General features: G+C 52.5%; 2 protein-coding genes across 2 annotated transcripts; both read right to left on the bottom strand.

Moving 5' to 3' along the window:
* Positions 1 to 237: 237 nt before the first annotated feature.
* LOC103233135 (cocaine esterase) lies at positions 238 to 10045 on the bottom strand. Its single transcript, XM_073015450.1, has 12 exons — positions 9788 to 10045; positions 7295 to 7499; positions 6191 to 6332; positions 4910 to 5043; positions 4570 to 4828; positions 4067 to 4165; positions 3643 to 3783; positions 3441 to 3521; positions 3024 to 3168; positions 2473 to 2610; positions 1896 to 1968; positions 238 to 1433 (listed from the first exon to the last, which is right to left on the bottom strand). Exons 1-12 carry the CDS (start codon positions 9861 to 9863, stop codon positions 1247 to 1249), a joined length of 1680 nt encoding a protein of 559 aa, XP_072871551.1. The 5' UTR covers positions 9864 to 10045; the 3' UTR covers positions 238 to 1246.
* A 2285-nt stretch (positions 10046 to 12330) lies between these two features.
* LOC119623671 (cocaine esterase) lies at positions 12331 to 26357 on the bottom strand. The gene is made up of 12 exons (XM_073015447.1): positions 23566 to 26357; positions 18422 to 18626; positions 17323 to 17464; positions 16332 to 16465; positions 15992 to 16250; positions 15480 to 15578; positions 15061 to 15204; positions 14859 to 14939; positions 14442 to 14586; positions 13893 to 14030; positions 13312 to 13384; positions 12331 to 12850 (listed from the first exon to the last, which is right to left on the bottom strand). The coding sequence occupies exons 1-12, from the start codon at positions 23639 to 23641 to the stop codon at positions 12661 to 12663; spliced, it is 1686 nt and encodes a 561-aa protein (XP_072871548.1). The 5' UTR covers positions 23642 to 26357; the 3' UTR covers positions 12331 to 12660.
* Between the last annotated feature and the right edge of the window lie 2 nt (positions 26358 to 26359).

The following is a 26359-nucleotide window of genomic DNA, read 5'->3' as shown; positions in this document are numbered from 1 at the left end:
CTCAAGTGATCTGCCCACCTCGGCCTCCCAAAGTGCTGGGATTATAGGTGTGGGCCACTGCACCCAGCCTAACTGGTAGTATTTTTGCTATAGCAACTGAATGGACTAAGACACTAGGCATTCCAGTATCCAGGTTTCCGTTTGGCCACTCACAGATACAGGATCACTTGGGGCTTGTGGAGAGGCAGATAGAGGCTCTTTTGAAATTTATTTTCATTTTTTCAGACCTTTCACGGATGAACAGACATAGGCTTCTCACGCTCAGGTGTGGGCAACATTCTTCAAACACCTCCCTCAAAGTGGGAAAGGCCTGGAGGCTCAGAGGAGAGAAGAGAGAAGGCAGGGAGAAGGTGGAGGTGAGGGAGGGAGGATGGGGCCCAGCGCTCAGTGGGGTGTTGGGGAGGGTGGGTTTCCACTGGAGTTTGCCCACCCACAGCTCAGTGGTGGGATCTATCGAGTGTGTCTAACACGACAGGACCCATGGCAGGTTTGGTAACTGACATCATGCTGTAGCTTCTTTTGTCTCTTTTTCTTTGGAAACGGAGTCTCGCTCTTGTTGCCCAGGGTGGAGTGCAGTGGCACAATCTCAGCTCACTGCAACCTCTGCCTCCCGGATTCAAGTGATTCTCCTGCCTGCCTCAGCCTCCTGAGTAGTTGGGATTACAGGTGTGCACCACTGCGCCCGTCTAATTTTTGTATTTTTCATAGAGATGCGGTTTTACCATGTTGGCCAGGCTGGTCTCAAACTCCTGTCCTCAGGTGATCTGTCCACCTTGACCTCCCAAAAGTGCTGGGATTATGGGCATGAGCCCCAGTGCCTGGCCTGTTATTCTCTTATTTTTATTTTTCTCATGTTTTTCTTTCTCCTTATATTTTGTTTTCTTTGTTTGTTAGAAATCTTTTGTACTTGTCACTGACTTGAAGCTCAAAACTTTCCTATTTAGTTTCTAATCACTCCCTCTCTCTCTCTCTTTTTTGAGAAGGGGTCTCACTGTGTTACCCTGGCTGGTCTCAAACTTCTGGCCTCAAGCCATCCTCCCATCTCGGCCTCCCCAATAGCTGGGATTACAGGTATGAGTCATCATGCCTGAGTAAGTTCTTAATAAATGCTTTCTGAATGCATGGACAGAAGAATGAATGAATGGCTACGTGAATGAAGGAATCAACTTCTTTCTCCTCAGTGGATGTGTGTGGGCACAGCAGGCTGACGCTTGCCTGTAAGCGAGCCCACCCCCTGCAAAGGGAGCTATAGCTCTGTGTGTCTCTCTTCAGGCTCCTCGAGCTCCTGGATCTTCTGGGGCAGCGCCGTCGTCCAGAACTGGAACCTGTGGGCCTTCAGAGCCCGGCCCACTGCAGGCTGTAGGTTCAGCTGCAGGTATTGCTCCTCCTGGTCGAACAGCGGCCAGTGTGGCAGACCCTCGCCATTGGGGTTCCTGTAGACATGCCGTCCCAGCAGGGCGATACGAGGGTCATTCTGAGCCCCTGGAGCCCAGACCTGAGCACCCTGACCCTGGTCAGGCAAGGCAGCCAAGCAGGCCAGGTGAGCTTGGGGTAGAAGCGGGGAGGCTTCCAGAAACAGGAAACAAACTCCCTCCAGCTAGTGTCAGCTCCAGTGGGGGTGGGGCAGCTGGCTCTGATGTGTCCCTCTCTCTGAGAGGGAGACCCTGACGGTGGCACAGCACTGGTGCCCACCCTCCAGGTAGAGCGGGGAGATGGAGCGTGTCCACTGCCCCACGGCACCCCCACCCTGTCCAAGGGGTCCCACGGCTGGGGAAGGGGCTATCATGTGATTAAGGATGTGGGTGTGCTCATGAGGTCACCCCAGACTAGGAGATTGCTGGATGGGCACAAGCTTCCCAACCCGGGGAGGTTGAGGCAGGGGTGTGCCGTCTCACCCGTTTCGAGCAAAGTTGGCCCAGTACTTCATCGTCTTCCTGCTTAGCCGCTCCTCCTCCTCAGTGAATTTAACTGCAGAGAGGAAGGGGACATGTATCTTAGTCAGGATGGTCCACCTCAGCATCCCAGGGGGAGCTTGTCCATGGCCCCCCAGCCCTCGGTCCCCAGTCCCGCTTCTCTGCTTTTTCTCCCACTGCCCTCAGAAGCCAGTCCTCCCCTTTTCCAAACTTTCCCCTTAGCCCAGGCTCTGGCTGACTCCATCCTTCCTGGCCCTGAAGGCCCCTTCTCCCTTCTGTCACTGGGAGTCATTGAAGACACAAACATGTCCTTGAAACATCTGCGCTGCACCAGGCAGACACCCAAGTGTGGGGAGGGATGGAGGGAGCACAGGCCACAGTCTGAAGAGTCATGAATTCTAATCCTGACACAGCCTTTGGAGCTGTAAAATCTTGGACGCCTAATCTCATCCTGTCTCTGAGCCTCAGTTTCCTTATCTGGGCAGTGAGGACAATGAATCACCCCTCAGGGACCCAGCCAGGGACCCAGCCCACCTCCCGGGAAAGGAATAAGACTCACTGTAGTTGCCCCAGAAGAAATTTCCGAAAACAAAAGGAATCTCATCACCATGGTCTGCCTTCATGTGTGGTGGCTTGATGTTTTTGACCCAGCTGGGTTGATGCTGGAACTCATAGAAGTACACAGGGGCCCGGGAACCTGTGGGTGGACAGCCCGTGACACAGTGGCCCCTCCCCTGAAGACTTCTTGCCTCACCCATGCGGATAAGATACCCAGGTCCAATGCTGACTGGAATCTGGACAGTGGGGTGTGGAGCCCCAGGCTGGGGCAGGAGCAGAGGAAGAGACGGGATAAATCATGGCCTTGGACTTCTTAGCTGTATCATCTTGGGCAAGTCACTGAAAGTCCCTAACTTCAATTTCCTCATCTGTGAAACGGGGAAATGTCTGTCTCTTGGGCTAGCCATGAGGATTTACTGCAGTGATGGACCTCAAGTGTCCCAGGGGCCCAAAAAAAATGAGTGGGGACCCGGACAGCAGCAGGTCTCACCTGGGACCCACAGCCCTGAGTTGTACCCCTGCCAGTCAGGCCTTAGGTCCAAATATACTCACGCTGAAAATGTGCTACTTGGAGTGCAGGGATCACGAACATGGAGTCTGCCATCATCTCCTCGAACTGGGCTTGGAGGCTCTGGGGCTCCCCATTGTCCCCAACGTACTCTTCCATCAGCAGGTCACCAAATGTAGGCGGCAACATCTACCCCAGGTGGATCAGGAAGAGGCAGGTTAGGCTGGATGTCAGGGGCAGGGAGGAGGTGGCCTCGGGCTTGGGGAGATGGACCGTGAGATGGAACTGGAAGGGGGAGCAGAGGTGAGGCTCTGAGGTGACCCTACCCCCAAGCACACACATACTTGGGCCTTTGCTCATGGGGGTCACTACATAGGCAGGGTATCTGGGGGTTGAATTTCCCCTGCCTCAGGACAGGAGACGAGCCCCTCTCCATTGGCGAGGGACCCCAGGAGCCTTACCGTCAGTGTTAACACTTCCTGCAGAACAGCCTGGAAGGCCTCTCTGTCCATTTCCTTCTGAGTGTCATAGATACCCATGACCTGGGTGGCCAAGAGAGAGTCTGTAGTTGGGGATAGGATGAGCCTGGAACTACGAAGCCCTGAACACTCCCCACTACCAAATGGGCTCCCCAGGCACTTGAGGGCTTGGGTTGGGCCTCACTTTGGGGATGATCCAACCGAATTCATCATTGTTAACACCAATGATGCTGGGGACAGGTTGAAAGTCGGCAGAGGCCAGCAGCTCCTGGGGATGCCTGGGCAGGAAGACCCCATCCACCACTCCAGGGATCGTCTTGAAAGGCTGAGGGGAAATGCAAGGTCAGGGAACAAGGTCAGGTCCCAGACATCTTCCAATTCCCTCTGAGTACCTTCCACTCCTTCCCGATTCATCCCCGGATGCTCATATCCACCCCAGGAGATCAATGTTTGGCTCAGCATGCACCGACATTCAGTCCCCAACCAGGGCTATGACACCCAGGCAGGCAAATGAGATAATGTGCCCAGGGGATATGAGGGCCATGCAGGCCTGCCAGCCCCATGCCTATTGCACCCCTTCCTCTACACCTACATCTGTTTAGACCGACCTTGTTAATTGCAAGAATCTCCTCTTTACTCTTGCCCCGCAGGCAGTTCACCAGGGCCTCAGAGTCAGCTTGGTCACAGGCTGACAGGTTGGCCACCACCTGCAAAGGGACCAGGAAGGGGCTGGCTCATCCTTCCAGGTAGAGGACAGGAGTTTTCCCAAGGCCCTGGCAGGGGGCAGGGGCACCCCAAATCTCACAGGGTACTGCATGTGAATTCCTGCAGTTCTGACACTGTTCCAACTCAGAAGTCGCAGATATAGGGGACCATCCCATCAGCCTAGATGGTTCTCCTCATGATGGGGATCCCTAGGGTGACAACTTTGCACAGAGGCCACAGAACAAACTTGGCCTCTGCAATGGCAGAAGGATGTGCATTCTGACCCTGGAGCCCCCCAGGTAGGTGGAAGCTCCTGGGGCATGCTCCCCAATGGTCCTTGTCATCCCCACTTAACAGACAGAAGGGGAGGTAGCAGGCCTAGGCCTCTGCAGCTGAGGGCACTCACCGTGGAGATAACATCAGCTGAGCTGGCAATGAGGCCAGGCAGCAGGGCCACGCCACTCTCCATGATGGCCCCATGGAAGAGTCCTTGGGATATGGGGGACACAACAAGTGAAGACACACTCGTGCCACCCGCAGACTCGCCAAAAATGGTGACACGGTCAGGGTTGCCTCCAAAGTGGGCGATATTCTGCTGGACCCAGCGTAGTGCGGCCACTTGGTCCAGGTAGCCCCAGTTGCCGGTTGCATGCTTGTCTCCAGTGCTGAGAAGTAGCAGGGACAGGGATGACAGGGCCGTCCTGGCCCCGCTTAGCCCTCATTGCCCAGCCCAGCCCTAGTCTCACCTGAAGAAGCCCAGGACACCCAGGCGGTACTGGATGGTGACCACCACCACGTCCTCAAAGGCGGCCAGCATGGAACCATCATACATGGAAGCCATGCCAATAACAAGCGCACCACCGTGGATCCACACCATCACCTGGGGAAATCAAGGCAGCTACCACGATGCTCCAACCCAGCCTGAACCCCACCAGGGCCACTACCTAAACCAACCAGTGCTTTGCCTCTGTCTACCTCCCCATTAGAACTCCAGCACAAATTCATTACATGGGCCAATTGTTAAGTATCCAAGATCTATCAGGAAGCCCAGCCCCTGTATCAAAGCCTGGTTTCATCAGCCCCAGAAAACTCACCGAAGTGGAAAGAAAAGGGGCGTCTCCCTGACAGCTCCACATGAACATTAATAAAAAATGTCCTTAGCCTGAACCACATAGTGAGACCCCCTTTCAACAGAAAATGTTTTAAAAATTAGCAAGGCATGGTGGCATAGGCCTGCAGTCCCAGGTACTCGGTAGGTTGAGGTGGGAGGATCACCCTGGAATTCGAGGTTATAGAGACCTATGTTCATGCCACTGCATTCTAGCCTGTGCAACAGAGCATGATGCCATCTCTAACAAAAAAAGTTTTTGTGGCTAGGCACGGTGGCCACGCCTGTCATCCCAGCACTTTGGGAGGCTGAGGCAGGCGGATCACAAGGTCAGTAGATCAAGACCTTCCTGGCTAACACGGTGAAACCCCGTCTCTACTAAAAAATACAAAAATAATTAGCCTTGCTTGGTGACCAGTGCCTGTAGTCCCAGCTACTCAGGAGGCTGGGGCAGGAGAATGGCATGAACCCAGAGGCGGAGCTTGCAATGAGCCGAGATTACACCACTGCACTCCAGCCTGGGCAACAGAGTGAGACTCCGTCTCAAAAAAAAAAAAAAAAGTTTTTGTGAGTGCCCATTCTCATAGACCCAACAGATTATCCATGGCTGGGGTTCTTGGTCACCTCAAGGTGCAGCCCTTGGGCACTTAGGTGGATCTCCTGGGCATGAGTTGGCTGGGTGAGTCCTGGGTCCAGCCCAGAGCCAGAGCCTTTGACCTCTGGGAGCAGCCAGAACTCTGTGACCTCATGCCCAGGGGCCAGCGGCCCAGCCTGGGTAAGGAGCATTTCTCAGACCTGACAGTGAGAAGTTTCTCAGCACAGTCCACTCTGCAGCAGGGCCTGAGCTAATATTGTCCTTTCCAGCTTCTTGCAGAAGAACTGTCCTCCAACTCCCAGTGAACTGTGGCCTGACACTCACCGGTAGGTTAGAGCCTTCGTGGCTGTAGGCCGGCGTGTAGATGCTGAGGTACAGGCAGTCCTCGGACATGGGGACCAAAGGGGTGGTCACATTGAACTGGCTATAAAATTCTGACTCCAGTGTAGTGAGGTCCTGCAGACACCTAGTAAGCAGGGCAAATAATCAGTCCAGGGGCCAGGCTGTGGCCAAAACCAGACCCTGGGTTCAGCTGTGCCCCCAACCACCCTCAGCCCCTCTCACAATACCCTGCCCACACATGATCCCTCCCAAAAATCCCTTCCCACCAAGTTACAGGCCACAGGCTCTGGGGAAGCTGGGAGGGAGCTTGGACTTCCAGGGAGGCCTCCAGGTTATTGAGGACCTTGGGTATCATTCCTCCCGACACCGGAAACCTTGACTCTCAGGGGTTTCTCTGAGAACCATTGGCTGCATGTGTTGACATTCACCACTATATCGCTGTACCCCCTCAGGCCTGGGACAGGGGAATAGCCCACACATGTGTGCTACATGAGTGAATGGATGTTAATTTCTCATGAGAAGGGCAGTGGGATGTCCCTCATCCCAAGTCTAAACTCTCAAAAACTCATCATTCCCACATGGCCTCCAGTTGGAAAAATATACACGTCTCTTGGCCAATGGCTCCTGGCCCAGTCGGTGGACACAGTGACTGTGGAGAGTGCGGGTCCCCAGAAAGCTACCTCTACTGTTCTCTTCAGCTATTTGCAACATCTGCCACTAGAGTTAGGGGCTCCTACAAGGTTCATAGAGCTACATCGAAACTTTCCCAGAGACACCTGCCACTGGTGGCAGAGAAAGCTTGGCATAACCAGAATCTGGGGAGATCTGTGTCTCTGCCCCTCCCTTCAGCACCTGGAGCCAATGTCTCCCGAATGCCAAGCTTTAAGCCAGGAGTCTGAGAAGTTATTTGGCCCTCCTGAGCCTCAGCATGGTCATTGACAAAATGCACGTGGGAATCCACGAAACTCAGAAGGAAAACTGGCTGTGGGGGGTTAGGTGAAATGACAATTGCAGCCTAGCTGAGCTCAGAGCACCCCCATCCCTGCCCCAGGGCATGGAGTTCCCTGGACCCCTGGTAGAGCTTACATGGCCGGATGGGTGGTTCCATCTCTCACACCACTCCAAGATTCAGGGGGCTCAGGGGGTGCAAATCGCAGCAGACCTAGAGGTGGCTTGGCAAAGGGAATTCCCAGGAAGGTATGGACCCCAGTATCGGCGCCCCTGACATGGACAAGACTCCCCAGCACCTGGCCCGTGTGTGTGGTCCGGATGGGACTGGCAGAGTCCTGGCCTGTGGGCAGAGAGACAGACATCACGGTTGGGTTTGACCAATCAGCTGCCCTCCCAGACTGTTGGTATTGCTGCCTCCTTGCCACCCTCAGCTCAGCTCAAGGGATCCTGATATAAACACAGGCTTTACGAACTTCCTGCCTGTAACACTCCCTTCCCGCTCTGCCTTCCTGGGCCTGTCTCCATCCCACCAGGCTGAGGCTTCTTGGGGCCTGGCACCATCAATCAGCCCTAAGACCTTCAAACAAAGGGTCACATGCCCTTGATGGGACTAGAGTGTCCTTTCAACTGTGTGCCAGGTCATGTGACAGTAGGATGATGGTGGGAATTGAGCAGGCATGTTTCCTGTCCTCAGGGATATCATGCCCAAGGTGGCAAGAAATGACATAAAGAAAGCATCCTCCAAACCATCAGTGATGTTGGTGAAAAGAGCTACAAGAGAGAAGCGTGACTGTGGCTGGGACATAAAAAGCACAGAGGCTGGCTTGGGGACTCTAGTGGGACTCTGTCTCTGCAAAAAAAATGAAGAAAATAAACTAGCTGTGTGTGGTGGCACATGCCTGTAGTGCCAGCTACTTGTCAGGCTGAGGTGGGAGGATTTCTTAAGCTTGGGAGGTTGTGGCTACAGTGAGCCATCATCATGTCACTGCACTCCATCCTGGGTGACAGAGTGAAAACCTGTCTCAAAACAAAAACAAACAAACAAAAGACAGCCTATCTGCTGTGGGGATCAGGGAGGGAGGAAGTGATTGAAAATCACCTAACAGAGAACGTCAGTCCTCTTAATAGATAAAGAATTTCTACAAACAAAGAATATGCCAACCACGCAAAAACAAAGTAGTATAAGAATATGTTTAGAATAAGCAATACAAATCAGTCTCTCTCAAATAAAGAGAGCTTTACCTCATTCATAGTAAGAGAAATGCACATTGAATTCTCACTGTGATGTCAACCACTCATTTTGTGGTATCACAAAAAGCAAGACAATCAGACGTTACATATTTTCTTTCAGAAGTACACAGCACCACATGTAAAGTAGTCCTCCAAAAAACAAAACAAAATAAAACCTAAAACCCAAATCTTATTATGCCTCTAGAATATAAATACAAGTTTACATGGTAGACAAGGGACAGAAGAACAGTTACAAGACACCACTGGGATACAATCAGCAAAACCTAAATGGTGGCATCCTCTCCCACCCTGCGGGAGTGCACCATGGGGCAGGGGGAGTATGGACTCCACCTGGGCGGATTAAATTAGGAAAGGGTTGGGAGAGACAGTCATATCATAGACTTAGGAGAGTTTCAGGTAACAGGACCAAAGGCAGAAACAATCCTGGAGCTTCTGATAAGGGCCGGGAGAAGCCTGGCAGGCACACAGAGCCATCACCTTTGCCCTGGAAACCAAGTTGTACCTTTGCCCAGGATGAGATAAATAGTGTGAGGGACACCACAGCTCTTTGGCTGTTTTCTGTTGAAAAAGATATTTGCTTTTTCACCCAGGCTGGAGTGCAGTAGTGTGATGAAGGCTCACTGCAGCCTCAACCTCCCCTGCTAGAGTGATCCTCCCACCTCAGCCTCCCAGGTAGTTGGGACTACAGGTCACAGGCCACCACAGCCCACTAATTTCTTTAAATATTTTGTACACACCGAGTCTCACTATATTGCCCAGGATGGCCTCCAACTCCTGGGCTCAAACGATTCTCCCCCTCGGCCTTCCAAAGTGCTGGGATTGCAAGCGTGAGCCAATCACTCCCAGCCACTGCAGCCTTTTGGATTCCCTTTGGGATTTGGCCGCTGGGGACTTCTGTTCCCCAGGGACCACTAATCTTGTCTGAGGCCCCTTTGGAGGGGTCAGGGCGCCCCCCTGGCCAAGGACGCCACACACTCAGAGCCAGATGCTGCGAGAAGCTGTTATTGTTATTATCGGCCGGCAGCACTGGCTACGGCCACAATCATAAGAGGGAAACGGACTGAATCCCCGCACCCTCAATCCCTCACCCACTCAGACCCAGGGCTGCCGACCCGGCCTGGCATGTCCCGGCACTCCTGGGTCCCCTGTACTCTGCTGGTTCCTCGCTGTGGTGTCCCGCAGCCAGACCCTTTCTGCGCTTCTAGGAGCCCACCTCGGGCGCCTGGGAGGCATCGCGTGGGGCTCACGAGTTCCACGCTGTCACCTACACCAGCTCCCACCTCCCAGGCACCTTCCCTCCCGCACTGTGAGGTTCTGCCTCCGCGGCATTTGGCAGATCTGAGCCCGGTCCCTGTCGCCCCTCCGCGGGAGCCTCACCCTGGCCGCGGACTAGAAGCAGCAGGAGCCCGCAGGCCACCGCACTCAGCCGCGCCCGAAGTCGATGCAGCCGCATGGTCGGTTCACTGGTCTCGGTTCGCTGTCCGCGGACAGGCTGCTGTTCACCCAGAGGCTGCCCGGGTCGTTCCAGCCGTGGATCAGTGCCTCGCCCAGCCTCGGAGTTTGGACTGGGCAGGGAGTGGGTGGGGTGCGCTGGCTTTGCGGGGAAAGGTGGGTCTGGTAGGAGAGCAGGACTGAGCAGTCATAGATGGGTGGGGATCTAGTGGCAGGCAGGGCCAGGCACGGCCACTTTCCTTCTGCCCGGGCCCCTTTGGCATCCTCGGAACGGGCTGCGCTGCTTCTACAGCCCCTCCGCGATCCAGGGAATCCTCTCCTCAAACCTGTCCTTGTCCACAGAGCCGATGAGCGTGCAGGAGGATCCATAAGAGGGAGCAATAAACTAGAATTGGAGAACCCAGGAGGGCTTCTCTGAGGAGGTGCAAGTTCAGGATTCCCACAGATGGAGAAATGGGAAGGAATTTGATTGGGATGAAGGAGCTTGAGCAAAGGCAGGGAGGCCTGATGGCAACTCCTCCTTGCTGTCAGGACTCAGTTTCCTGGGTCCCCCTAAGGAAGGAGACCACTACTACTCCTGCTGCCCTCCTCCCCCCGCCTTGCCTAGTTCACAAGACAGGAGGAAAGTGAGAAAGAAATAAAAATAAGATAAATAGCCAGACAACCTTGGCACCACCACCCGGCCCTAGGAGTTAAACAAAGTAATAATAATAACATCAACCCCAGGCCTAAACTACTTGTACTATCTGTAAATTTCAGACACTGCATGAAAAAAGCATTGTAAAACTTTTTGTTCTGTTGGCTGATGCATGTAGCCCCCAGTCACGTTTCCCACACCTGCTCGATTTATCACGACCCTTTCATGTGGACCCCTTAAAGTTGTAAGCCTTTAAAAAGGCCAAATATTTCTTTCTCTGGGAGCTCGGCTCTTAAGACGCGAGTCTGCCATCGCTCCCGGCCGAATAAAAAACCTCTTCCTTCTTTACTCCAGCGTCTGAGGAGTTTTGTCTGCGGCTCATCCTGCTACGGTGGAATCACGACTCACTGTGGCCTTGACCTCCCAGGCTCACTGATTCGCTGGCCTTAGCCTCCTGAGTAACTGAGACTACAGATGTGTGCCACCACATCCAAATAATTTTGGTGGTTTTTTTTTGTAGAGATGGCATTTCTCCATGCTGCCCAGGCTGGTCTCGAATTCCTGGGCTCAAGCTCAGGAGGCCCACCCCAGCCTCCAAAAGTGCTGCGATTACAGGCGTGAGCCACCGCACCTGGCCTAACCGGTAATATTTATTTATTTATTTATTTATTTGTTTGTTTATTTTACTTTTGAGGCAGGGTCTCTCTCTGTTGCCCAGACTGGAATGCAGTGGTGCAATCTCGGCTCACTGCAACCTCTGCCTCCTGGGTTCAAGTGATTCTTGTGTCTCAGCCTCCCGGGTAGCTGACATTCTAGGTGTGCACCACAAAGCCTGGCTAATTTTTGTATTTTTAGTAGAGACAGGGTTTCACCATGTTGGCCAGGCTCGTCTCAAACTCCTGGCCTCAAATGATCCACCCTCTTCGGCTTCCCAAAGTGCTGGGATTATAGGTGTGGGCCATTGCGCCTAGCCTAGCTGGTAGTAGTTTTGCTATAGCAGCTGAATGGATTAAGACACTAGGATTCTGGTATCCAGGTTCCCTACTGGCCACTCACAGATACAGGATCACTTGGGGCTTGTGGAGAGGTAGATAGAGGCTTTTTTATAATTTATTTTTATTTTTTCAGACCTCTCACGGATGAACAGACATAGGCTTCTCACGCTCAGGTGTGGGCAACATTCTTCAAACACCTCCCTCAAAGTGGGAAAGGCCTGGGGGCTCAGAGGAGAAAAGAGAGAAGGCAGGGAGAAGGTGGAGGTGAGGGAGGGAGGATGGGGCCCAGTGCTCAGTGGGGTGTTGGGGAGGGTGGGTTTCCACTGGAGTTTGCCCACCCACAGCTCAGTGGTGGGATCTATCGAGTGTGTCTAACATGACAGGACGCGTGGCAGGTTTGGTAACTGACATCATGCAGTAGCTTCTTCTAGTCTCTCGCTCTCTTTTTTTTTTTCAAACGCAGTCTTGCTCTTCTTGCTGAGGCTGGAGTACAGTGGCACAATCTTGGCTCACTGCAACCTCTGCCTCCCAGGTTCAAGTGATTCTCCTGCCTGCCTCAGCCTCCTGAGTAGCTGGGATTACAGGTGTGCACCACTGCGCCCGTCTAATTTTTGTATTTTTCATAGAGATGCGGTTTTACCATGTTGGCCAGGCTGGTCTCAAACTCCTGTCCTCAGGAGATCTGCCCACCTTGACTTCCCAAAAGTGCTGGGATTATGGCATGAACCACAGTGCCTGGCCTATTATTCGTTTTTTGTTTTTATTTTTCTCAGAATTTTTTTTCCTTATATTTTGTTTTCTTTGCTTTTTAAAAATCTTTTGTACTTGTCACTGACTTGAAGCTCAAAACTTTCCTATTTAGTTTCTAATCTCTCTCTCTTTTTTTTTTTGAGAAGGGGTCTCACTGTATTGCCCTGGCTGGTCTCAAACTTCTGGCCTCAAGCCATCCTCCCATCACAGCCTCCCCAATAGCTGGGATTACATATATGAGCCCTCATGCCTGAGGAAGTTCTTATAAATGCTTTCTGAATGGATGGACGGAAGAATGAATGAATGGCTACGTGAATGAAGGAATCAAGTTCTTTCTCCTCAGTGGGTGTGTGTGGGCACAGCAGGCTGACACTCGCCTGTAAGCGAGCCCAACCCCTCCTCCCTGGCACAGGGAGCTACAGCTCTGTATGTTTCTCTTCAGGCTCCTCGAGCTCCTGGATCTTCTGCTGGGGCAGCGCCTTCTTCCAGAACTGGAACCTGTGGGCCTTCAGAGCCCGGCCCACTGCAGGCTGTAGGTTCAGCTGCAGGTATTGCTCCTGCTGGTCGAACAGCGGCCAGTGTGGCAGACCCTCGCCGTTGGGGTTCCTGTAGACATGCCGTCCCAGCAGGGCGATACGAGGGTCATTCTGAGCCCCCGGAGCCCAGACCTGAGCACCTGGAGTCTGGTCAGGCAAGGCAGCCAAGCAGGCCAGGTGGGCTTGGGGAGTGAGGGGGGCGTCTTCCAGAAACAGGAAACAAATTCCCTCCAGCTAGTGTCAGCTCTAGTGGGGGCAGGGCGGCTGGCTCTGATGTGTCCCTCTCTCTGAGAGGGAGACCCTGACGGTGGCACAGCACTGGTGCCCACTCTCCAGGTAGAGCAGGGAGATGGAGTGTGTCCACTGCCCCACAGCATCGCCACCCTGTCCAAGGGGTCCCGCGGCTGGGGAAGGGGCTATCATGTGATTCAGCTGCAAGTGTGCTCATGAGGTCACCCCAGTCTAGGAGATTGCTGGATGGGCACAAGCCCCCCAACCTGGGGAGGTTGAGGCAGGAGTGTGCTGTCTCACCCGTTTCGAGCAAAGTTGGCCCAGTACTTCATCGTCTTCCTGCTTAGCCGCTCCTCCTCCTCAGTGAATTTAACTGCAGAGAGGAAGGGGACATGTGTCTTGGTCGGGATGGTCCACCTCTACATCCCAGGTGGAGCTTGTCCATGGCCCCCCAGCACTCGGTCCCCAATCCCGTTTCTCTGCTTTTTCTCCCACTGCCCTCAGAAGCCAGTCCTCCCCTTTTCCAAACTTTCCCTTTAGCCCAGGCTCTGGCTGACTCCATCATGGGCACCTTCCCGGCCCTGAAGGCCCCTTCTTCCTTCTGTCACTGGCAGTCATTGAAGAAACAAACGTCCTGAAAACCTGCTCTGCACCAGGCAGACACCCAAGGGCAGGGAGGGACGGAGGGAGCACAGGCCACAGTCTGAAGAGTCATAAATTCTAATCCTGGCACAGCCTTTGGAGCTGTAACATCTTGGACACCTGATCTCATCCTATCTCTGAGCCTCAGTTTCCTTATCTGGGCAGTGAGGACAATGAATCACCCCTCAGGGACCCAGCCAGGGACCCAGCCCACCTCCCGGGAAAGGAAGAAGACTCACCATAGTTGCCCCAGAAGAAAGTTCCGAAAACAAAAGGAAGCTCATCACCATGGTTTGCCTTCACGTGCGGCGGCCTGATGTTCTTGACCCAGCTAGGCTGATGCTGGAACTCATAGAAGTACACAGGGGCCCGGGAACCTGTGGGTGGACAGCTCGTGACACAGTGGCCCCTCCCCTGAAGCCTTCTTGCCTCACCCATGCGGATAAGATACCCAGGTCCAATGCTGACTGGAATCTGGACAGTGGGGTGTGGAGCCCCAGGCTGGGGCAGGAGCAGAGGAAGAGGCGGGATAAATCATGGCCCGGACTTCTTAGCTGTATCATCTTGGGAAAGTCACTGAAGGTCCCTAACTTCAATTTCCTCATCTGTGAAACGGGGAAATGTCTGTCTCTTGGGCTAGCCATGAGGATTTACTGCAGTGATGGACCTCAAGTGTCCGCGGAACCCAATAAACATGAGTGGGACCCGGATAGCAGCAGGTCTCACCTAGGACCCACAGCCCTGAACTGTACCCCTGCCAGTCAGGCCTTAGGTTCAAATATACTCACGCTGAAAATGTGCTACTTGGAGTGCAGGGATCACGAACATGGAGTCTGCCATCATCTCCTCGAACTGGGCTTGGAGGTTCTGGGGCTCCCCATTGTCCCCAATGTACTCCTCCATCAGCAGGTCACTAAATGTAGGAGGCAACATCTACCCCAGGTGGATCAGGAAGAGGCAGGTTAGGCTGGATGTCAGGGGCAGGGAGGAAGTGGCCTCGGGCTTGGGGAGATGGACCGTGAGATGGAACTGGAAGAGGGAACAGAGGCGAGGCTCTGAGGTGACCCCACTCCCAAACACACACACACTCGGGCCTTTGCTCATGGGGGTCACTGCATAGGCAGGGTATCTGGGGGTTGAATTTCCTCTGCCTCAGGACAGGAGAGGAGCCTTTCTCTGTTGGCGAGGAACCCCAGGAGCCTTACCATCAGCGTTAACATTTTTTGCAGAACAGCCTGGAAGGCCTCTCTGTCCATTTCCTTCTGAGTGTCATAGATACTTGTGTCCTGGGTGGCCGGGAGAGAGTCTATAGTTGGGGATGGGATGAGCCTGGAGCTATGAAGCCCTGAACACTCCCCACTACCAGATGGGCTCCCCAGGCACTTGACAGCTTGGGTTGGGCCTCACACTGGGGTTGATCCAGCCGAATTCATCATTGTTGACACCAATGATGCTGGGGACAGGTTGAAACTCGGCAGAGGCCAGCAGCTCCTGGGGGTGCCTGGGCAGGAAGATCCCATCCACCACTCCGGGGATCATCATGTTGAAAGGCTGAGGGGAAATGCAAGGTCAGGGAAGAAGGTTGGGTCCCAGACATCTTCCAATGCCTTCTGAGTACCTTCCACTCCTTCCCGGTTCATCCGCGGATGCTCATATCCAATCAATGCCTGGCTCGGGCATGCACCAACCTTCAGTCTCCACCCAGGGCTATGATACCCAGGCAGGCAAATAAGGTAATGTGCCCAGGGAATATGAGGACCATGCAGACCTGCCAGCCCCATGTCTCTTGCACCCCTTCCTCTACACCCACATCCGTTTAGACCAACCTTGTTAATTGCAAGAATCTCCTCTTTACTCTTGCCCCTCAGGCAGCCCACTAGGGCCTCAGAGTCAACTTGACCACAGGCTGACAGATTGGCCACCACCTGCAAAGGGAGCAGGCAGGGGCTGGCTCATCCTTCTGAGTAGAGAAGAGGAGTTTGCCCAAGGCCCTGGCCAAGAACAGGGACACCCCAAATCTCACAGGGTACTGCGTATGAATTCCTGCAGTTCTGACACTGTTCCAACTCAGAAGTTGCAGACATAGGAGCCATCCCATCTGCCTAGATGGTTCTCCTCATGATAGGGATCCCTAGGGTGACAACTTTGCACAGAGGCCACAGAACAAACTTGGCCTCTCCAATGGCAGAAGGATGTGCATTCTGACCCTGGAGCCCCCCAGCAATTCCAAGGTAGGCGGCAGCTCCTGGGGCATGCTCTCCCATGGCCCTTGTCATCCCCACTTAACAGACAGAAGGGGAGGTAGCAGGCCTAGGCCTTCACAGCTGAGGGCACTCACCGTGGAGATAACATCAGCTGAGCTGGCAATGAGGCAGGGCATGAGGGCCACGCCACTCTCCATGATGGCCCCATGGAAGAGTCCTTGGGACATGGGGGACACAACAAGTGAAGACACACTTGTGCCACCCGCAGACTCGCCAAAAATGGTGACACGGTCAGGGTTGCCTCCAAAGTGGGCAATATTCTGCCGGACCCAGCGTAGTGCGGCCACTTGGTCCAGGTAGCCCCAGTTGCCAGTTGCATGCTTGTCTCCAGTGCTGAGAAGTAGCATGGACAGGGATCACAGGGCTGCCCTGGCCCTGCTCAGCCCCCATGGCCCAGCCCAGCCCTAGTCTCACCTGAAGAAGCCCAGGACACCCAGGCGGTACTGGATGGTGACCACCACCACGTCCTCAAAGGCAGCCAGCATGGAACCGTCATACATGGAAGCCATGCCAAAAGCAAGCCCACCACCGTGGATCCACACCATCACCTGGGGAAATCAAGGCAGCTACCACGATGCTCCAACCCAGCCAGAACCCCACCAGGGCCACTACCTAGACCAACCAGTGCTTTGCCTCTGCCTACCTCCCCATTAGAACTCCAGCACAAATTCATTATGTGAGTCACAGACTAGGTACCCAGGATCTATCAGGAAGACCAGGCCTCACATCTTTTGGACTGACCTCTCGTATCAAAGCCTGGTTTCATTTGTCCCAGAAGACACCAAAGTGGAAAGAAAAGGGGCGTCTCCCTGACGGCTCCACATGAACATTAATCAAAAATGTCCTTAGCCTGAACCACATAGTGAGACCCCCTTTCAAGAGAAAATGTTTTAAAAATTAGCCATTCATGGTGGCATAGGCCTGCAATCCCATCTTCTCGGGAGGCTGAGATGGGAGGATCGTCCAGGAATTTGAGGCTACAGAGACCTACGTTCATGCCACTGCATTCTAGCCTGGGAAACAGAGCATGATACCACCTCTAACAAATAAAGTTTTGTGAGTGCCCATTCTCATAGGCCCAACAGATTATCTATGGCTGGGATTCTTGGTAACCTCAAGGTGCAGCCCTTGGGCACTTGAGTGGATGTCCTGGGTGTGAGTTGGCTGGGTGAGTCCTGGGTCCAGCCCAGAGCCACAGCCTTTGACCTCTCGGAGCAGCCAGAACTCTGTGACCTCATGCCCAGGGGCCAGCTGCCCAGCCTGGGTAAGGAGCATTTCTTGGACCTGACAGTGAGAAGTTTCTCAGTATGGTCCACTCTGCAGCAGGGCCTGACCTAATATTGTCCTTTCCAGCTTCTTGCAGAACTGTCATCCAACCCCCAGTGAACTGTGGCCTGACACTCACTGGTAGGTTAGAGCCTTCGTGGCTGTAGGCCGGCGTGTAGATGCTGAGGTACAGGCAGTCCTCAGACATGGAGATGGAAGGGATGGTCACATTGACTTGGCTCTGAACCTCTGAATCCATTGTGGTGAGGTCCTGAAGACACCTGGTAACCAGAGCAAACAATCAGTCCAGCGGCCACATCACGACCAAAACCAGACCCTGGGTTCAGATGTTCCCCCAACCACCCTCAGCCCCTTCTCACAATATTCTGCTCACACATGATCCCTCCTAAAAATCCCTTCCCACCAAGTTACAGGCCACAGGTTCTGGGGAAGCTGGGAGGGAGCTTGGACTTCCAGGGAGGTCTCGAGGTCATTGAGGACCTTGGGTATCATTCCTCCCAACATTGGAAACCTTGACTCTCAGGGGTTTCTCTGAGAACCATTGGCTGCATGTGTTGACATTCACCACTATATCGCTGTACCCCCTCAGGCCTGGGACAGGGGAATAGCCCACACATGTGTGCTACATGAGTGAATGGATGTTAATTTCTCATGAGAAGGGCAGTGGGATGTCCCTCATCCCAAGTCTAAACTCTCAAAAACTCATCATTCCCACATGGCCTCCAGTTGGAAAAATATACACGTCTCTTGGCCAATGGCTCCTGGCCCTGTCGGTGGACACAGTGACCAAGTGCGGGTCCCCAGAAAGTTACCACTACTGTTCTCTTCAGCTATTTGCAACATCTGCCACTAGAGTTAGGGGCTCCTACAAGGTTCATAGAGCTACATCGAAACTTTCCCAGAGACACCTGCCACTGGTGGCAGAGAAAGCTTGGCATAACCAGAATCTGGGGAGATCTGTGTCTCTGCCCCTCCCTTCAGCACCTGGAGCCAATGTCTCCCGAATGCCAAGCCTTGAGCCAGGAGTCTGAGAAGTTATTCACCCTCCCGAACCTCAGCATGCTCATTGGAAAAATGCACGTGGGAATCCACGAAACTCAGAAGAAAAACTGGCTGTGGGGGTTTAGGTGACATGACAATTGCAGCCTAGCTGAGCTTAGAGCACCTCCACCCCTGCCCCAGGGCTTGGAGTTCCCTGGACCCCTGGGAGAGCTTACACATCCGGATGGGTGGTTCCATCCCTCACACCACTCCAAGATTCAGGGGGTTCAGGGGGTGCAAATCGCAGCGGACCTAGAGGTGGCTTGGCAAAGGGAATTCCCAGGAAGGTATGGATCCCCGCATCAGCGCTCTTCACATGGACAAGACTCCCCAGCACCTGGCCCGTGTGTGTGGTCCGGATGGGACTGGCAGAGTCCTGGCCTGTGGGCAGAGAGACAGATATCACAGTTGGGTCTGTCCAATCGGTTGCTCTATAGACTGTTGGTATTGCTGCCTCCTTGCCATCCTCAGCTCACCTCAAGGGATCCTGATCTATAAACACAGGCTTTACAAACTTCCTGCCTGTAACACTCCCTTCCCGCTCTGCCTTCCTGGGCCTGTCTCCATCCCACCAGGCTGAGGCTTCTTGGGGCCCGGCATCATCATTCAGCCCTAGGACCTTCAAACAAAGGGTCACATGCCCTTGTTGGGACTAGAGTGTCCTTTCAACTGTGTGCCATGTCATGTGACAGTAGGATGATGGTGGGAATTGGGCAGGCAAGGTTCCTGTCCTCAGGGATGTCATGTCCAAGGTGGCAAGAAATGACATAAATAAAGCATCCTCCAAACCATGAGTGATGTTGGTGAAAAGAGCTACAAGAGAGAAGTATGGCTGTGGCTGGGATATAGAAAGCACAACGGCTGGCTTGGGGACCCTAGTGGGACTCTGTCTCTGCAAAAAAATCAAGAAAATAAATTAGCAGGGCGAGGTAGCGCATGCCTGTAGTCCCAGCTATTTGGCAAACTGAGGTGGGAAGATTGTATAAGCCTGGGAGGTTGAGGCTACACTGAGCCGTGATCGGGTCACTGCACTCCAGCCTGGGTGACAGAGTGAGAACCTGTCTCAAAAAAAAAAAAAAAAAAAAAAGCTGCCTGTCTGCTGTGGGGATCAAGGAGGGAGGGTAGCCCTCCAAAAGCAAAACAAAATAAAACCTAAAACCCAAATCTGATTATGCCTCTAAAATATAAATACAAGTTTAGAGGGAAGACAGGGGACAGAAGAACAGTTACAAGACACCACTGGGATGCAATCAGCAAAACCTAAATGGTGGGATCCTCTCCAGAACAAATAAAGTGGTCTCTTCAACATGCAATAAAATTTAGAAAGAAAATAAAAGAGAGGCAGAGGGTAAATCTGAAGACTGAAAGAGATTCAAGAAGCACATAAAAATGACACATAATAAGAAGTGTTGGTAAGGATGTGGAAAACTTAGAACTTTCATACATTGCCGTTGGGAAGGTAAAATGGTGCAGCTGCTTTGGAAAACAGTTTGGCAGTTTTTCTGAGATTAAACATAGAATTGCCATATGACTCAACAATTCCACTCCTAAGTATAAAATCAAGAGAATTGGCCAGGCATGGAGGCTCACACCTGTAATCCCATCACTTTGGGAGGTCAAGGTGGGTGGATCAACTGAGGTCGGGAGTGCGAAACCAGCCTGGTCAACATGTGAAACCCTGTCTCTACTAAAAATAGAAAAATTACCATGCGTGGTGGCGAGTGCCTATAATTCCAGCTACTTGGGAGGCTGAGGCATGAGGATCCCTTGAACCTGGAGATGTAGGTTGCAGTGAGCCTGGGTGACAAAGTGAGATTCCATCTCAAAAAAAAAAAAAAAAAACAAACTACCAATTTGCAAAGTATGAACCTTATTTAATCCTGATTTATTTTTTAAAAACTTGTATTAATACAAGTATCATTTATAAACATTAAAGAACATTTGACTATATATTTGATTAAATTGAGAACATATTATGTTGTGGAAATACACAAGTACATATATATATGTTTCTTTTGTTTTAGTAGGACATGATGAAAAATTTACAGATGAGATGATATCTGGGATTTGTTTCAAATAACGGTGCAGGGGGGAGGTGGCCATCCAGAAAACACCCGGTTATATTCAACCTGAGAAAGCTGATTTAAAACAAAAACAAAAACAAGATCTTTGTCATTGCTGAAGGTGGACAACGGGTACGCTGGATTTGGTACATTACTCTTTCTACCTGAGACTTGGCTCATCCCTTGGTGCTGTGCAGCCCTCAAGCAGCCTTGACCCTCTCTGTGCCTCAGGGAGGTTCACCTGCTGTAGTTATTCCCACCAGCTCCCACCTGCCTGGCACCTTCCCTTTTGGAATCTCAGGTTCTGCTATGTAGGATCTGAGCCCAGTTCCATAATAAAAAGTCAAAAACAGGCCAGGCGTGGTGGCTGACGTCTGTAATCCCAGCACTTTCAGAGGCCAAGGCGGGTGGATCACTTGAGGTTAGGAGTTCGAGAACAGCCTGGCCAATACTGTGAAACCCCGTCTCTACCAAAAGATACAAAAATTAGTTGGGTGTGGTGGCGTGTGCCTGCAGACCCAGCTATTTGGGAGGCTGAGGCATGAGAATCGCTTGAACCCAGCAAGCAGAGGTTGCAGTATCTCAGGATGGCACCACTACACTCAAGCCTGAGCAACAGAGTCAGACCCTGTCTCAAGAAAAAAAAAAACAACAACAACCAAAAACTGAAAACAGCCTTAGGGTGCCAATGCCACCCTACACCTGTCAGTTTAACACGGATCAATATGTTTGATGCCACCTGGTGTGGGTGAGGCCGGGGTCAGTAGACATTTACAGGCACCAGACAGGACATTTTAACAATGTCTCCAAGTCAAAAGGCCCATTCCTCTCCCCAGTAACACGCTCCTGCACACAATTCCTTGCTGGAGGGGATGTCTATCCAGGTAATTCCCTGTGGCCACTGGCCACTGATGCCTGATGGTTGTTACAGCAAAGGACATCACCTGCTGAAATGTCCCTGGTTAGAGACCTGTTACATCAACTCATGTAATAACGAGATTCATTACTTGCTTCATCCTTGAGAAGCCCTTCCATTAATCAGTATGAAGAAGCTCTACCATGTAGGGGTGTGTGGAGGCCACTCCTTGTGTTAGAAAGTGGAAAAGCCCTGCCCCAGAAAGTAGGTGATTTTATGACTGTTTAGATGAAAATCAAGGACAAGTGCACACATCTGTTCTTGGGTAAACTGCTGGGCACTGTGTGTACTGCAGTGTGAACAGGCAGTTTCTTTTTTTTTTTTTTTTTTGAGACGGAGTCTCGCTCTGTCGCCCAGGCTGGAGTGCAGTGGCGCAATCTCGGCTCACTGCAAGCTCCGCCTCCCGGGTTTACGCCATTCTCCTGCCTCAGCCTCCCGAGTAGCTGGGACTACAGGCGCCCGCCACCTCGCCCGGCTAGTTTTTTGTATTTTTTAGTAGAGACGGGGTTTCACCGGGTTAGCCAGGATGGTCTCGATCTCCTGACCTCGTGATCCACCCGTCTCGGCCTCCCAAAGTGCTGGGATTACAGGCTTGAGCCACCGCGCCCGGCCAAACAGGCAGTTTCGAATGTGCACCATGGGGACTTTGATGACCCCTCAGGAGAAGCTAAGACTGGTTGGGTAAAAAGAGTACAGCACACATCACCTGTACACTCCTATGGCTTGTCAATTATTTTTTCTGAATGTGGGTCCAACCCAAAATTGTGTGTATATGTATATGTGTGTGTGTGTGTGTGTGTGTGTATGTATGTATGTGTGTGTGTGTGTATATATATATATATATATATATATTTGTCAAAGTCTCCATCTGTTGCCCATATTGGTGTGCAGTAGTGTGATTACAGCTCTCTGCAGCCTTAACCTCCTGGGCTTGAGATCCTCCCACCTCAGCCTCCTTAGTGGCTAGGAGTACAGGTGTGTGCCACCATGCCTGATGCTTTCTTTTTTTTTTTTTGGTAGAGACGAGTCTTGTTGCCCAAGTTGGTCTCTAACTCCTAGCCTCAAGTGATCCTCCCATCTCTGCCTCTCAAAGTGCTGGGATAAGAGGTGTGAACCACTGTGCCTGGCCCAAAGTATTTTAAAAGGTAGCCATCTGTGAGGCCGGGCAAATCTTCATGCCTGGGCTCCTGGTGAATTCTAGAATGTGGTGAAGGGCAGACACTGGAGGAAGCCCTACAGGAGTGCACCATGGGGCGGGGGCGGGGGTGTATGGACTCCACCTGCGCAGATTAAATTGGGAAAGGGTCAGGAGAGACAGTCAGATCATAGACTTAGGAGAGTTTCGGGTGAGACGACGAAAGCCCAAAACACTCCCGGAGCTTCTGAAAAATGCCTCGAGAAGCCTGGCAGGCACACAGAACCATCACCTTTGCCCTGGAAGCCAAGCTGTGTCCTTGCTCAGGATGAGGTAAATGGTATCAGGGACACCATGAGCTCTTTGCCTTTTTTTTTTTTTTTTTTTTTTTTGAGACAGATTTTTGCTTTTTCACCCAGGCTGTAGTGCATTAGTATGATGAAGGCTCACTGCAGCCTCAACCTCCCCTGCTAAAGTGATCCTCCCACCTCAGCCTCCCAAGTAGCTGGGACTACAGGTCACAGGTCACCACAGCCCACTAATTTCTTTAAATATTTTGTACACACCGAGTCTCACTATATTGCCCAGGATGGCCTCCAACTCCTGGGCTCAAATGATTCTCCCCCTCGGCCTTCCAAAGTGCTGGGATTGCAAGTGTGAGCCAATCACTCCCAGCCACTGCAGCCTTTTGGATCCCCTTTGGGATTTGGCCCCTGGGGGCTTCTGTTCCCCAAGGACCACTAATCTTGTCTGAGGCCCCTTTGGAGGGGTCAGGGCGCCCCCCTGGCCAAGGACGCCACACACTCAGAGCCAGATGCTGCGAGAAGCTGTTACTGTTACTATCGGCCGGCAGCACTGGCTACGGCCACAATCATAAGAGGGAAACGGACTGAATCCCCGCACCCTCAATCCCTCACCCACTCAGACCCAGGGCTGCCGACCCGGCCTGGCATGTCCCGGCACTCCTGGGTCCCCTGTACTCTGCTGGTTCCTCGCTGTGGTGTCCCGCAGCCAGACCCTTTCTGCGCTTCTAGGAGCCCACCTCGAGCGGCTGGGAGGCATCGCGTGGGGCTCACGAGTTCCACGCTGTCATCTACACCAGCTCCCACCTCCCAGGCACCTTCCCTCCCGCACTGTGAGGTTCTGCCTCCGCGGCATTTGGCAGATCTGAGCCCGGTCCCTGTCGCCCCTCCGCGGGAGCCTCACCCTGGCCGCGGACTAGAAGCAGCAGGAGCCCACAGGCCACCGCACTCAGCCGCGCCCGAAGTCGATGCAGCCGCATGGTCGGTTCACTGGTCTCGGTTCGCTGTCCGCGGACAGGCTGCTGTTCACCCAGAGGCTGCCCGGGTCGTTCCAGCCGTGGATCAGTGCCTCGCCCAGCCTCGGAGTTTGGACTGGGCAGGGAGTGGGTGGGGTGCGCTGGCTTTGCGGGGAAAGGTGGGTCTGGTAGGAGAGCAGGACTGAGCAGTCATAGATGGGTGGGGATCTAGTGGCAGGCAGGGCCAGGCACGGCCACTTTCCTTCTGCCCGGGCCCCTTTGGCATCCTCGGAACGGGCTGCGCTGCTTCTACAGCCCCTCCGCGATCCAGGGAATCCTCTCCTCAAACCAGTCCTTGTCCACAAGCCCGATGAGCGTGCAGGAGGATCAACAGGAGGGAGCAATAAACTAGAATTGGAGAACCCAGGAGGGCTTCTCTGAGGAGGTGCACGATCAGGATCCCCACAGATGGAGAAATGGGAAGGAACTTGATTGGGGTGAAGGAACCGCTTGAGCAAAGGCAGGGAGGCCTGACAGCGCCCTTCATTCTGGAAGCTCCTCCTTGCTTTCAGGACTCAGTTTCCTGGGTCCCCCTTCACAAACCCTCATCTTACAGTCTAGAGTCTGAAGGTCTCCTCGGTCCCCTCCCTACTCAGTCATGCCCTTCTTTTGAAACGTACACGTGTCTGAGGCACTTCTTAAGGAGCGCCCCCCTTTGCCTCGGTGGCTTTCAGTTTCCTCACCTCCCGCGGAGACCATGGCCATGGTCATTTATCCAGTTGACAAACATTTCACAAGGGCCTGGACCTGTCATCTGAGCGCTGGGGACCCGGCACTGCCGGGCCTATGTTGCAGTAGGGGAGGCTCTAACGTCACCTGGGGGTCCAGAGACACTGGGAACCCTGACAGGCCAGAGGCAAGCAACCCACCTAGGCACAGGAGTGTGCCATGGCCCTGTAACCACAGGTTTTACAGTGTCTGAAGCCCAGAGGTGGAGGCTACAGTGATGTGTGATTGTGCCACTGCATTCTACCCTGGGTGACAAAACAAGACCTTGTCTCAAAAAAAAAAAAAAAAAAAAAAAGGAGGAGGTAAATTCAAATATATTTCACCATAAAGCTGATTAAAAAAAAAAAAATTAACTATTAAGTCTAAACAGTAATCCTGGGAACCGATTTTGGGAAAGTATATTGTACATCTGCAAAACTGAAAAACATGCAGAGATATGCAGGCAGTTGGTGCTCAATAAACGCTTTCAGAATGTAGTGGGAACATTATGCACCAATCAGTGTTCATTGAAAGGAAAGTCTCCTCCTGCTCTCAAATTCAAGTCATTCCAGGCTTAATATTATCTTTGTCTACCACCGGGTAGCCAAAATGGGCAATGTGGGTGTTCTGGTCTTTCACCCCAAACTTCAAAAGGCTCTGTAGTTGGGCTTAAAGGCCGTGGGTGGAAAGAAGGGAGACTTTCCCCCTGGAAAACCGGTGCCGTGAGAGGCAAGTTGGTCAGAGGTAGGGGCATAAGGGGGATTATTAGGGCCTATGGGACAGGCATACAGCCTCTTAATGACAGAGAGAATATACTTGGGTGAAACCAAGAGGCCAATTGAACATAATTGGCCACCTTTGCACACTGAGATAAAATATGAGGTTTTTGCAGAGCGGGGCAGGAGAAAAGTTTAGGGACAACAATGAGGTAAGTAGGAAAATAATCATGTGGACACACACGGTGAGTTCGAGGATGCTCAGGGGGTTGAAAGGTTGGCAGGGGAATTCTGAAAGGTGAGAGGACATCTCCCTGGATAGAGAGGCCCCTGGGAGCCAGGGGACAGGAATCTCTTGGCAAGTGTGCTAATATCCTGCGCGTATGGGCCTTACAGTGTCTGTAAACCACTGAGAAGAAGAGCAAACTTCAGGAGACGGGCCACTGAGGAAGCAGCTTGGCTTTCCTGGCCACTGTGCAGGCAGCCCAGGCTCAGGGGCCTATGGACAAGCCCAGTCTTGCTTCTTACAAAAGCGGGGTGAGTCACCTCTGCAGGACATCGATAGTTGGATGGGTGGCTTGTTTTTTTTTTGTTTGGTTGGTTGGCTGGTTTTTTTGAAATGGTGTCGTGCGTTGTTGCCCAGGCTGGAGTGCAGTGCTGTGATCTCGGCTCACTGCAACCTCCGCCACCTGGGATCAAGGGATTCTCCTGCCTCAGCCTCCTGAGTAGCTGGGATTACAGGAGCCTGCCACCATGCCTGTCTAATTTTTGTATTTTTAGTAGAGATGGGGTTTCACCATATTGGCCAGGCTGGTCTTGAACTCCTGAGCTCAGGTCATCCCCCAACCTTGGCCTCCCAAAAGTGCTGGGATTACTGGTGTGAGCCACTGCCCCCGGCAAAAGGTTGCCATCTGTTAACCAGAGAACAAGTCTTGCCAGACACCAAATCTGCTGGCACCTTGATCCTTGATGTCCAAACCTCCAGAATTATAAACAACATATTTCTGTCATTATAAGGCACCTAGTTTATAATATCAACCTGTAGTATTTTAAGTTTTATATCAGTAGAGGAAACTCTGCATTTTTTTGAGATAGGGTCTTGCTGTGCTGCCCAGGCTGCAATGTAGTGGTACAATCACCACTCACTGCAGCCTTGACTGCCCAGGCTCACCGATTTGCCAGCCTCAGCCTCCTGAGTAACTGAGACTACAGGTGTGTGCCACCACATCCAAATAATTTTTGTATTTGTTTGTAGAGA

Source organism: Chlorocebus sabaeus, chromosome 5, assembly GCF_047675955.1.
Source record: "Chlorocebus sabaeus isolate Y175 chromosome 5, mChlSab1.0.hap1, whole genome shotgun sequence".
NCBI lineage: Eukaryota > Metazoa > Chordata > Mammalia > Primates > Cercopithecidae > Chlorocebus > Chlorocebus sabaeus.
Note: the sequence above shows the minus strand (reverse complement) of the source record. Positions and strands in the feature narration are given on the sequence as shown.